The 12,674-nt window shown below is 43.4% G+C and overlaps 1 protein-coding gene across 5 annotated transcripts in view; it reads left to right on the top strand.

The window, feature by feature from the left end:
* Positions 1-10,597, top strand: part of SRGAP2 (SLIT-ROBO Rho GTPase activating protein 2) — a 115,283-nt gene extending 104,686 nt beyond the window's left edge. For 4 of the 5 annotated variants that reach the window (XM_069771343.1, XM_069771342.1, XM_069771341.1 and 1 more), the window contains 2 exons: positions 1,374-1,701; positions 4,322-10,597. In XM_069771343.1, coding sequence (XP_069627444.1) covers positions 1,374-1,701; positions 4,322-4,705 — 712 coding nt within the window. In that variant the 3' untranslated portion in view covers positions 4,706-10,597. The other variant, XM_069771344.1, reaches the window with a different exon arrangement.
* The last annotated feature ends 2,077 nt before the right edge of the window (positions 10,598-12,674 follow it).

Below are 12,674 nucleotides of genomic sequence, written 5' to 3'. Positions count from 1 at the left end.
CAGTGAAGGTATTAATATGATAATTACAGTTTTATGGGAGTGGATATTTTTAACCTTCAGTAAATTTAACAGAATGTAGTCTAGAAAGGCATTAACAGAAATGCATCCTTTTTAAAGGTTTGGACCTGCTAATGTCCTACACAGAGCCTGGTCCTTGGTTTATGGGAGTCAGCAGAGCTCCACTGCTATCTGTGAAGTTATGTTAATCTGCATCAGCTTGGGATCTGGGCTTTCTTTTATGATATTTATTGTCTGAGCCATTGAAGTATGCCATTCTGCCAGTTACGGAAAGATTTGTATAATGAACAGACCTATGTTGGAGCTTCAGCATCTGCTGCTTTTGGTAGTGTTGTATGTAGTGTTTTTAAGAAGCCTGGGTAATGTCCACTCCGGTTTTTTTCCCTTTACTAGGGAACTGATATTTAGCAATAGTAGCATAAGACTCATTTTGTTGTTTTTTCTTTAGGAATGAATCTTCTGACCTATGTGTGAACAGACTTGGGCAAAATTAAATCAGATGGTTTCGCAATGACAGTTGTGCCACCCACTGAATTATTATTTGGATGCCAAAATCCTACTGGAGTTAACACTTTCTTGCAGTTATTCATGGGGCTGGTGCTATATATAAATGGATCCTTCCCTGTATAATGGATGCCAAGCTTCAGACCTATGGCATAAAGTATTCTGCTGCATTGGCCTTCATATGATTTGAATGGAATCGTGCTGTCAGACCGCATGGTGCTGGGGTAGAAACTAAATTGGTTGGACCAGCTCATCCATTTGACATCATCTTTTGGTGTATCTGCAGCCCTACATAGATAATGCCTTGTGGTCCTGCTAAAGCAATGAAAAAGAAACATCTATTACCACCAGCAAATATTGGAAATGATCATTAACCCCAAACTATGGGGTTCTTTGCTTGCCAGTCTCTGAAAATAATAACTTGATGCCTTGGGCCAGGAGCTTAGTAGACTTATACTGTGTCCTCCAGTCAAGAATTGTAGCTCTGCTCTTCTAATGTAATAAAAACAGATCATCAAAACCTGTCGATGGCACAGAGGGTTTTTGTTTTGTTCAAATATAAATTCTTTTCCTCTTGACCAAGTTAATTACGTTCCATCCAAGTTTTTCTGTTTTTGCTATGAATGTGCACAGCTGCCAGAAACTCAGTCTTGTTGTTAGAAGTGTTGAACTGAAATGATTTATAATTTCACTGTTTCACAATGACTTCTAAAATCCTGGGTGTATTTGTAATCTGAGTATCTTTATGTCTCTTCCCATTGTCCTCTGTGTTGTTTTGGGGGGATATCTTCAAATTGCAGCCCGTTATGTGTACCTGCTTGTATTGACTTGTTTTGCTTTTGTGACTGAAGGCAAAGAAAGAAACCAGAGTCAGGCAGCATCAGAAGAGCCTTCCGTCAAAGTGACAGCCATGGACTAGGTAGTTCAATGGCAGAACCAGCCTCCCCAGGAGCCATAGCCGGTTCCAGACCCTCATCTCAGCCCATTATGAGCCAAAGTCTTCCCAAGGAGGTTCCAGATAAATGCTCCATCAGTGGCCATGGCAGCCTCAATTCTATCAGCCGACACTCGTCTCTGAAGAACAGGATAGACAGCCCGCAGATCCGGAAAACTGTGACAGCAGGGAGGTCCAAGAGCTTCAACAACCACCGGCCCATGGACCCCGAAGTTATTGCACAGGTAAATAGGAGTGCTTTGCTTTAAAGATTTGTTTTGGAAACTTAAAGGATGTTGGATACAATGAGTTGTTTTAATGCAAAGTCTGATTTAATCTCATATCCCTTCCCTTCTCTCAATGCAATATTAGCTTACTACACGGCTTGAGTCTAGTCTTTCACCCTTGCTTTGTGTAAGTCACTGAGGCCGCTTTCATGAGCGAAGATAAACAGTAAGGTCCTTCCTCCATAAAAACTTGGCCCTGTTCATTATTCAGAATTTAGTTTCAACAATAAAAACGTCCATTTCAGAAAGTTACACAGATTCCAAAGCTGTCAGCAAAAAATTAAACAATCATAACTTCAAGACTTGAGAGAAGTAAAGTATTTAGCGTCAATTTAACATTCTCCTGTCAGTTGTGCAAACTTGCCTGTGGTTAGACATTGGAAGCATACGGAGTAGTACAGTCAAAATAAAAGCAGGCTGCTGAGTTGTACAGTGCTCACAGTGGCATCTTTATATGCTTACAGCGTTCAGTGTGTGATTAGAAACCAACTTTGAACATAATACTGCTAGTTTTCATTAGTTATTTATTTAGACAAGTGCCTTGAAATGAGGACAGGCTACCGATGCGTATGCAGCTGTGCTTTAACTTTGCAAAGAGCTCTGCTTTTGGGACTGACTCCACACACTGACCAGACGACAAGGAAACAGTCTTCTCAGGTCCCTTCTGTGCAGCTTAAAGGAAAAGGTGTTCTTAGTATTTTTCTTATAGCGTGTCAAAAACTAGCAAAGACTTTTATTGCAGATTCTTCATCTCTATGCATATTCTCTGCATCTCTATACACAAAGATCTGTCCCGTCCCTGTGTCTGGGACTATATGCTGCCACAGGAGTGACTGGTGGTCACAAAAACGCAAGTGGTGTCTTTGCATCCATCCATCTGCGGTTTCACAAGTAGAACAGAAAACAATCGAAAGTCAGATTTCGATTGGAACAACTGACAGCTGTTAATGGGGTGAATGATGTAAATGTTATAGATTTCCCTCTTCCATGAAGGATCTTCCCTTTCTCCCACTCCAAGCTCTTAGATGTGCCTGCACATGTATGTTGCCTATACCAACTGTTTTCAGTATGCAATGGATCTATCTAAAGCCAAGGAATGCTTGGGTCTCGGATTACAAAGCCAGCCCTGGGAGACCTGACGACTTTGCCTGGTTCAGGAGTCTGTAGGTTTCTAAGGACCTGGGGGAAGATATGTGAAAATTATCATTTTTATTGACAAAATAGCAACGCGAAGTAATAAATAAGGTCCAAATAAAGATCTGATATCTGTTCTGATGGAAAGTTGTATTTTGCGGTTATGATATCTTCAGCTCATTTGTTACAGTGGAATTGTAATATATGGTTCTTGTTGTCTTCATATTTCATTGTCCTTCCAAGACTTTGGTTGACATAAATTAGTTTTTTTGTTTTTTCAATTAAGCTCTAACTGAAGTTGTTCTGTCTTCTCTTCCTGCCAGAACTTTAACTCCATTGTTTTCACTGGAGAAGAGTCTGGGGAGAAAAAGAAAAGGGCGGGGGGGAAGAAAAGGGAGCGGGGCGGGAAGCTGTGTTAAATTAGTGTTTCTCTTTGCCCTGTAGTATCTGTTCAAACACCATGTAATAATCATCCTGCATTTTACATATTTTCCCTAACTTCATAAGTAAAATCTGCCTGGCCTCAAGATAGACTCGGAGGTGTCAGATTACTGTCTCTGGTTTCTTCCACCATTCCTTGACTGATTTACCTTCCCCACCCCCTGAAAAACCTCTAAGGAAGCTAAAAAGCTGTAGCCAAACTGTGAGTCACAGAAAGGCTGAGCTTTTCTGCTCTCCAGTGAATTCTGTGCACCAGTGGGCTCCACAGCACGGGCTGTAGCAGACATGTAGGTCCTGCTACAGCTGTGAACAAAAAAACCCCCCTCTTTTTTATCTCAAAGTTCTCTTTATTTTTTAATTATTGTAATATTTTATAAGAGGAAGGAGAAGTGCCAACTTGAATTTCTATATATGTTTCTGATATCTTTTGTGTTCTCTAAAACATGAAAATTTTGAGTCCCGTGTAATACCTTTCTGGGAAGGGAAGACTACTCAGACAGCAGGAAAACCAGTGAGGCAGCAAGAGCACACAAGGATTTCAGCATTCGGTGTGTGGCCCTCCAGCCAGTGTCAAAATGATCAATCCTTTCTTCAAGAATTTACTCTTCTGAATCTCACGTGCCAAATAAAGTACAAGAATGGATCCTAATACTTTGAATCACGTGCTTTTCTCCTCGTTGCTGCATTTGGGGATTGTAGTCATCTTTGAAGTCCAAGCAGCATCAGGACCAGTAAAGGACCAGATTAGCATCGAGAAAGTGCTAGCAATTATTTTGTTCCCTGTTGATGGAAAATATTAGTGCTTATTGGCTTCAGTATATAATGCTGCGTAGTTTGGCATGGGTTTCACTTTGACACCTGAAGGTCCCCAACCCGCCGGTTGATTCGAGTGTTGGTGTTTACAGGCTAAAACCAGATGCGTCGTTCTTAAAGACTGACTTTTATCTCCATATTTATGTGCCTGAGTTCTGTTACTCACTTGGTTTCTCTTTTGTCTTTGCAGGATATTGAAGCTACTATGAACTCTGCTCTGAACGAGCTGCGGGAGCTGGAAAGGCAAAGCAGCGTAAAGCACACACCAGATGTTGTCCTCGACACCCTGGAGCCTTTGAAAACATCTCCAGTGGTGGCCCCCACCTCAGAACCTTCCAGCCCTCTGCACACTCAGATCCTCAAGGACACTGAACCAGCTTTCCAGCGCAGCGCTAGCACAGCTGGCGACATACCATGCACCTTCAGGCCAGTGAAGTCGGTCAAAATGGCCACCCAGGTGAAACCTCCGGCAACTCGGCCGAAGCCTACAGTTTTCCCCAAAACAAACGCCACGAGCCCTGGTGTTGCCTCCTCTGCATCTCAGCAGCCTACTGACAAGTCCTGTACTGTCTGATAAACTTGATGCTGCTCTGTGGATATAACTGTATTGTTTCAGATGAAGAGACTCTGTTAAAGACATTAAAATTCCTATTTAACTAATTTTTGAACTTCTGCTGAAGGTTAGTTGTGAACTGCTACTTACTGCTGGGAGCACTTCCTGGGAGTAGTAACAACCTCGTCCCATATACCCGTATCAGTGATGTTCGTAAGGCAAAACAGTTCACGCCACACTTAGGAAATCCAATATCGGGTCACTGTGAAGCTGAGGAGGAAAACACACAAAAAGCAATGAGTTGGATCTTGGTTTCTAGTTGATGCCTTGTTCAAGTGTTTGGCCACTGAAAGAAATATTTAGTGGCATCATGTTTTGAATACTGGTGTAGTGACTTCTATATTCTGTGTTTCATTTATCACAGGGAAACAATAGGATAGATTTTAGTCTATTGCATGTTTTGGTGCCACTGGTTACGTGGAGCTTGGACATGCCTGTTTCTTGTGCATTATTATTATTATTACGTCGCCCGCTGGTGCCACGGTGGTTAAGGGTCTGTCTCGACTTCCATCACATCCTCTGGTTTTGTTTGTTTGCTCCCCCATTCCTCCCCCCAGGGCCAAAGCTCTTGGCCATCCAGCCTCATCCTTTAGTCGACACTTGTCATGAAAAATAGTTTACTCTGGAACACTCTTAGATTTTGTGGAGTTATATGTAATATGTGTCTGTGCAAATATAAACAAACATGTTCCTGAGGTTTAGGAGCATAAGAAAGAGCCCAGTTGTTGCTTATGGACAATCTAGCTGTTTTCCCCCTTTGCTCTCCCATATTTAAAAACAGCTTTATTGTTTTTCAGTGTAATTTTCAGCCCATAGGCTATGATGTGGTGTGTGGTCTCGGGAGACTGAATGTAAAAACAAGTTAACTTTTGAAAACTAAGCGTACTCTGATGGGAGTTCATTTACTAACGCACACGTTCTTGTTTTGATCATGTATCAAGATGGATCCTTACCAAAATCCCAGTTAAAAGCACTGTAAAAACTTCAATCAGAAGTTCTCAAGCTTTGTATCTTCTCCCTCTTTCTGGTTGCAAATGCTTCGGTCGGTGGCTGTGACCGCTGTGAACTGCTTTAGGGATCTCTGCTCTTATAGAGCGGTGTAGGAAACGCTGCTGGGGACGGCGACGTGACAGCATGCAGCTTCTGGAGTGGCTTCCCTACGTGTTCGTTGGTAGACTGGCATGCCTCCGTAGGACTCTGCAGACATGTGAATGAATTCTTAGTACTTGTATTTATATGGTAGGCAGCAAATGCTTCAGCCGCTAGCAGGCTGCATGAACTCTTTTGTACTCTACTGAGAATTTTCCACAATGCTAACATTTATTTAATTTAAAAAAAAAAAAGGCATGTGCCACTTACAACGGTAAAGAAGATCTCGCAGTCCTGCAAGAGAGGAGACTCTGGCTGACCCTCAGTTCACCTTGTTCCCAAACTTTTCTGGGATTTAAAAAAAAGCTGCACATCTTATGGTTTCATCAAATAAATTCAGGCAAGGACAAGATAAGAAAAGTAATTTTTCTCTCCCATTTAGCTGAGTTTCTTTTAAATTTGTGGGTTTCTCACACAAGGCTTCCTTGTGACTGCAATGTCGTTTTAATCGGCACTTAGTAATTAAAGAAGAAGAAACAAAACTTGCATTTCTAAGAACAGTTTCCGAAATGTACTTTTCTGATTCATTTAGGATGTTACCTGGAGAAATGAACAGGGTTTTACTGTGTCCCTGTCCATCCCCACACGCACACCCCCATCTCTACAGATGTGTTATATCCATATTAATGATGGTTTTTAAAAAGACCAGCTTTCTCTGTGCCCTAAATTAAGAACATCTGAAAATTGGGGAACACCGGAAAGATTTCAGTGAGAACACTCCTTATTATTCTTTTTTCCTTAGCTGATCTGTAGCAGCAGTTCCCCTTGGGAAGCACCGCGGTACGTGTGTGACTGTCACTGGACCTTACCCTGTTCCTTTTGCAGGGGAAGATCCCCAACAGTGCGACCAGCGACCTTTGCTCTCAGGTTCTGATGGACTTCTACCACCAAGGAATCACTTGTTCTTTTGGGGAAAAATAGAATTAAACTTGTAATTTTTTGCTCAGGCAGAACTTTCTGGCATTTACTTTTAAGTAGGGAGTTTTTTGTTTTCTTTTCTTTTTGGTCATGAACGACCAAAGTTAATCTGTGTCAAGAGCAGGATCTCTGTAAATTTACTTCGACTCATTTGTAATGCCTTATTTTCTTTATATTTTTATGCCTAGCATTCATGTTTCTAAGAATAAGTGTCCAGCCATGCACAGCACATTTGGAGGAGATGCTCTTTTCTATCTTCGAGGTCTGAAGTATGAATGGAAATTAAGAGATAAAAACCCCCCAAGATTTCAGGTTACTGTAACAGCAACTGTCTGTATATGAAATTACTGTGTTTATCTCTAGCATCCACAGCTCTGGGACAATCCTACTGTCAAGGGGAATATGCTTAGCAGGATAACCTGTATATTGAGCAACTCAACTGGAATTTTGGTGTGCACTGTGATTGACACTTATACTTACAGCAAGCAATATGGCAGGCTGAAGATCGTCCTTCCTCTTCCACGTGCTCTGGGTCTGGCCAGCCAGCAGAAAATTCACACACGCACACACACACGCGGGAGAATAAAAAAAAAAAAAAAGGAAACTTTTAGCTTGTCTGCTTCACTCTGTGAACATACAAGGCTGAGAGAACATTTGCCACAAGTGTTTTATGACCAGTCATTGCAGGAGAGGTGGGAAGGAGAAACTGGAAATGTCGGCACTGCTCCCTGCAAAACCAGTGGGCATCTTGTAGAAGAGACCAATGTAGAGTGGACAAGTACGACACAGTGGTTTGCTTGGGGAGGTATCAATGTTACTTCATATCTTCATATTCAGAAGAAATATTAGCTCTTCCATGGAAATTCTCTTTCATGACTTTTATGTAATGTTTGTGTCAAATATAAAGACAAGAAGTGTTTGATAACTGGAATAACATATGTCTGTTTGATAGTGCTTTGTATGAACAAAGGATTCTTGTTCATCAGATGTTGGATTGCAATAATCCAAAGCAAAACTTTTAAAATAAAATACAATTTTAGGTGATCAGTCTTAATAGTTTCTGAAGCTCTAACCTTTTATGTTTTATTTCCCTAGTTGGGAATTGAGCAGTGTGCTTTAACAATTGCTAAATTTCTGCCTCTCTAAGGTAATCCAAAGGCTCGCAGTTTATAACTTGTAAATTTGTTCTTCATGTCAAAGCAGGGACATGACCCAAATCTCTCACTTTATCTGTACTGGATATTTTGTTGCAATGAAAGTGATTAAATAATTAGAGTGCACTGTGACAGCAGAAAAAAATTGTTGTATATGTATGTATTTTGATACCTGTTCAAAAAGAGTCTTTGGGTTTCCTGTGATGAATACCTCATATGTTGGGTTTTGGGAGTTTTTGTTGATTTTTTTTTTTCTTTTTTCTTTTTTCTTTTTTTTTTTTTTAAGGCAAGATTGTTCTTGCACAAAAGTAGGTTAAGGTAACCGAGTTCTCATAAATTTATTTACTGAATCAAAACACTTCAGAGTTTGGCAAGAAATTCCATCTGTTATAGTTCCCCACCTTGCACTTGGTACAGGGTGAGCAGTCACTCGGCTGTTCGCCTGCGCGCTTGGAAGAGCTCTAGCAATATTAAGACAAAAGAGGTCGTTGCAGATGGAGTTTGCTGCCTTATTTCTCTTCTTCTGTGTGTCAAAACCTCAAATTCAGTTGAACATTGTATAGGTTTGGGGATTTGTTAAGCATTTGAGAGATGTACTTCAATAGAAATAAATGTCTCTAGTTAGCACTTCAGGTCCTTTACATACATGTACCTGATAGACTGGAATGCTCTGTCGCCTGATGAAATACGTATTGAGGGAACACTTAAAGGAGATTATGCTCTCAGCAGGGCATAGCTTGCTAGTAAGGCAACAGTAACGATGGAAAAATACCCATCGAGACAATTTGTCTGGTCGACCTGGTAAGACCTTGAGCCGTCTGGCCCCTCTCCAGCACATCGGTGAGCCCAGGCTTGAGGTTAAGCACGGGAGCAGCCTCTGCCCGTTACCACTCCGAGTTCGAGCGCGTGGTGCTGGCGTGGTGGGCTGAGTCAGGGTTACTTGCGCTTGGCAGGATCGAGCCCTGACTGTAGAGGGGATGTGCTGCAGAGTATAAATACATTTACTCACTGGCCTATGAACCACAAGCTAGGAAAACTGCTTTAAAAAAAAAAAACAAACTAAAAGGAAAACAGAAGCATTTGGGCACTCCCATCACTAATGAGCCTATCCAGAACAGAAAATTAGTTTTAACAAGCTGGGGATTTATTTATTTTGAGATTTTTTAGTTTTCACAAAAATAATGAGCCTTTTTGTGGGCTTATCTGGCCTTGGCTAACATCCCACAAATGCAGTTATAGACATAAGGCTGTTTCTTTAGCGGACCGGTAGCACTAGAGGCCTTCGCAGAAGGGAGCGATGTTCTCTCGTGGGTGAACGTCGTTCCCTGCAGGTTGCTTCCAGCCTCCGGGTCTGGTAAAATGCCGAGCACTTACTGGTGCTCTGGACTGAACTTTGGGGTTTGAGCTTACATATCACTTTTGAAGATAATCCTCTCTCCGGATCAGCTTTCTGCTTGTCTCTGTGTGTGTGTGACAACCTGGTACTTGAAAAAAAAAAAAAAAAAAAACAAAACTTGACCCACTGCCTTGTGCCCGCCGAGGCTCCGACGGGGCCGGGATGGTCCGGCGGCTGCGTCACGCACAAGCGGCAGCGGCTGCAGGGGCGGTTTTGATCGCTCACCTCTGCCTCTGCTGACTGCCCCGCCAGAAGGCAGATGAATTCTTTTCCAGGCTTGGTTCTAGGAGTCTATTTTGGTAGATCTAGAGATGCCAAAACAGCCATTCAAGGCCTGGAAAATGTAAGGTTTTGGGTTTGGGTTGTGGTTGGGTTTTTTTCCTATTACATTTTGTGCTTCCTATTACGTAGTTTGAGACAAGAGAGTGTTGTTTTTCAGTGATGGGCCAAAAAGAGGTAAAGGTGGAGAGGGAGGGCAGCTCCCTACTGTATTAATACTTGATATACCAAGCTTCATACAGGGTAAATATTTAGCAGTTTGCAATGGAAATAATAGATGGACCCTTCCTTTTAAAGGCACTATAGTAACCTTACTTCTGAAGCGGACTTCACCAGCCTTTCTCTCCAGGCAGAGTCCTGTAATTTGAATAACTGAAGTCCAATGGGATTGGACTCGTGAGTGTGCCAAACTGCTGGAGCAATACTTGTGAGCAGCAGGTTCTTCAAAAGACCAGCTCTATGTAGCCAAAATAGGGCAATTATTGAAAACCATCTCTGACGCATTTTAAAGGATCGCAGTGATGTCATGGTTCTGCTGTAACGTAGGAAAGTTCAGTCGCAAAGTCTAGAAATCTTTGTTTTCTCTGTTGGTCTGAAACCTCAGTCCTGCAATAGTGGGCTCGAGCTCGTATGGTGCGTTGGGTTTTGGGTTTTTATTAACAGCAGTTGTTTAATGGTGGGATGGAATGTTCTTGCTAAAACGGTTTCCATTGTTTCATGTCTTCTACACCAATATATATATGGTGTATATATTAAACTGTGTAAAATTGTACTTTGTATATATAACTCTGTACAATATGGAGGTACATCCTTTTTTTCCTTTTGGTACAGTATTGTACAGTATTAGGAGTATATGTGTTGGAAATGTTAAATCCATACTGGGGCAACAAAATGTATCCATTGTCATTAGCAATAGTTTTGGAGAAATAAATGTTTTGGGTATGGTGGAAATACTGACCTGTGGAGACCCGTACGTGATGTACAGAGCGAGCGCATCTGTGTGAGAGAGCGTGTGTGTCTGCGAGCGTGGGTGCCTGTGTTTGAATGAGGGAGAGGATGAGCATCTCCTGTGGGTGCCTTCCTCGGCAGGCAGCACCAGCTTTGGGAAGTGCAGGGAATCCTTGGGAATTTTCTTTGAGCAGCGACTGGCACCGGTAAGTAGGTGAGGAAGAATCTGCAGGATGCAGAAATGCACAGTGTCATTCACAGGCACTGGGATGCTTGATTGCAGTGGGGAAGGAGACAGTGGTCCATAGCATGGCGATAAGGAGGATCTGAAAAATAAGTGACTCAACTGTGGTGCTTTGAACCGCACCAGCCGCAGTCAGAGCCCCGTGTTTCCCCACCCTTGGCTTGCACATACCTACCAGTAATAACAGGATTCAGTAGAGCACAAACTTCCCTTGCAATGACCTGATTTAAAAATGCTTAATCTTCATCATTTTCCTGGAGAGGATGGGTCTCCAACTGTCTCAGGGAAAGAGGATTTAAGATTGAGATTATGGGTTGAATCGTTATTATTACTGGCTTTCTCCATCTCAGTTTTTCAGTATGCCTTTTTCAGAGCACGGTGGGGAAACGGTTTCAGGGTTTTGTCATTTTGGATTCTCTTTGTTTAGGTTTCAAGGAATTAATTATTTACGGTGAGGTTTCACGTTTAACCGAGCCATTTTGTTCTGTGCTGGAAGTCAGCTGGGGACAACCCAACCCCACAGCCCCTGGGCTGAGCTCCTGCGGGAACGGAGCATCCCTGTGCTCCCCGGGGACCAGGGCGAGGAGGGGGCTCGGGCAGCCGCTCCCCCCGCGCTGGTGATGGCCCACGTCTCCTCTAAAAGCAGCTGGTGTAAGGGTTCAAGAGCTGCAAAGCTGGGATGCTTTTACTCATTAGTTTAGTAGCTCAAATCACAGCAGCCTAAATGGTAATGCCTTAAAGCAGGCTGGGCACCCGCGGTGGGCAAGGCAGCAACTGCTCTGTGGTATCTGCCTCTCGTGTCTCAAATTGCTGCTGCAGAAGCTTGTTTTGCTGAAAAAAAACAGTTTTCTGCAGAGTGCAGGTCTACTTTGCAGCAAGGTGGGACGGACCTGTGCCTCTAATACACAAAGTAAGTTATTTTTTTTTAACCTGGGGACTGCACTTTGAGGTCGTCATGGTGCTTTTGTTGCTGCCTTTGCAGATGCGCCTTTGCCACCCCAGCGCCTGGTCCTGCTGCGGGGCGGCTGGCAGGGGTTTAAGCAAACTCCGGCTGCGCAGGGTGGGAGAGTCCTGCCCGGCATCCGTGTTAAACTGAAACTGCAGCGCAGACCCTGAAACCGGACCATGGCTTGTGCAGCCAAGCACCCACCTTGGCTGGCCCAAGGCTGGCCCCAGCGCTGCCCGCCGGGGCTCTGCCTCCTCCGGGATCGGCCAAAGAGGCCAGGTGAGCCGGGAGCTGTCCTCCGCAAACTGGCAGCTGGGGTGAATCCTGCTTCCCTTCCATCTGAGTGAATCTTCAATTAGTGTCCATTGATTTCTGGGGGACGCAGGTGGCTTCTGGCATGTTGGTTGTTGGGGTTTTTTAAAGCATGAAATAGGAGTCAGAAAGGTAACGGGGTGACACATATAACAAATTACTTTTTATTTTCCGTTAGTCGCTGCAGTCCAACAGCACAGAGGAGGACACTGTAATTAATCCCTTAAACCCTTCCGACCGCATCATTTCTTCCAAACTGCGGCTAGGTCTGACCCTCTCCTCGCAAACCTCTTGTTACGTTTGGTTTTAACAGATAAAGAAACACGGCGGTAAGGGATGGGAGGATTCGGCCACTTGTGAAGGGGCGGTGAGGGTGGGAAAGGTGATGCTCCGGGCAGGACCGTGGGATCGGGATGTGAAGAGATGGGACATGCGGCGAGGCCGCACCTGGGTCCTGCTTTGCTTTGCTTTGCTTTTTTTTGGTTGGGACAAACCGTGCTGCAGGCAAAAGTCAACCTGGGTGTGCAGCAACCTTGCACGCAACCGAGTGTGCAACCGGGCGTGCAACGGGGTGCGTAACGCAG

The sequence above is a fragment of the Haliaeetus albicilla genome, chromosome 26 (assembly GCF_947461875.1).
Source record: "Haliaeetus albicilla chromosome 26, bHalAlb1.1, whole genome shotgun sequence".
NCBI classification, from domain to species: Eukaryota; Metazoa; Chordata; class Aves; order Accipitriformes; family Accipitridae; genus Haliaeetus; species Haliaeetus albicilla.
This window is presented reverse-complemented; position numbering and strand designations above follow the sequence as displayed.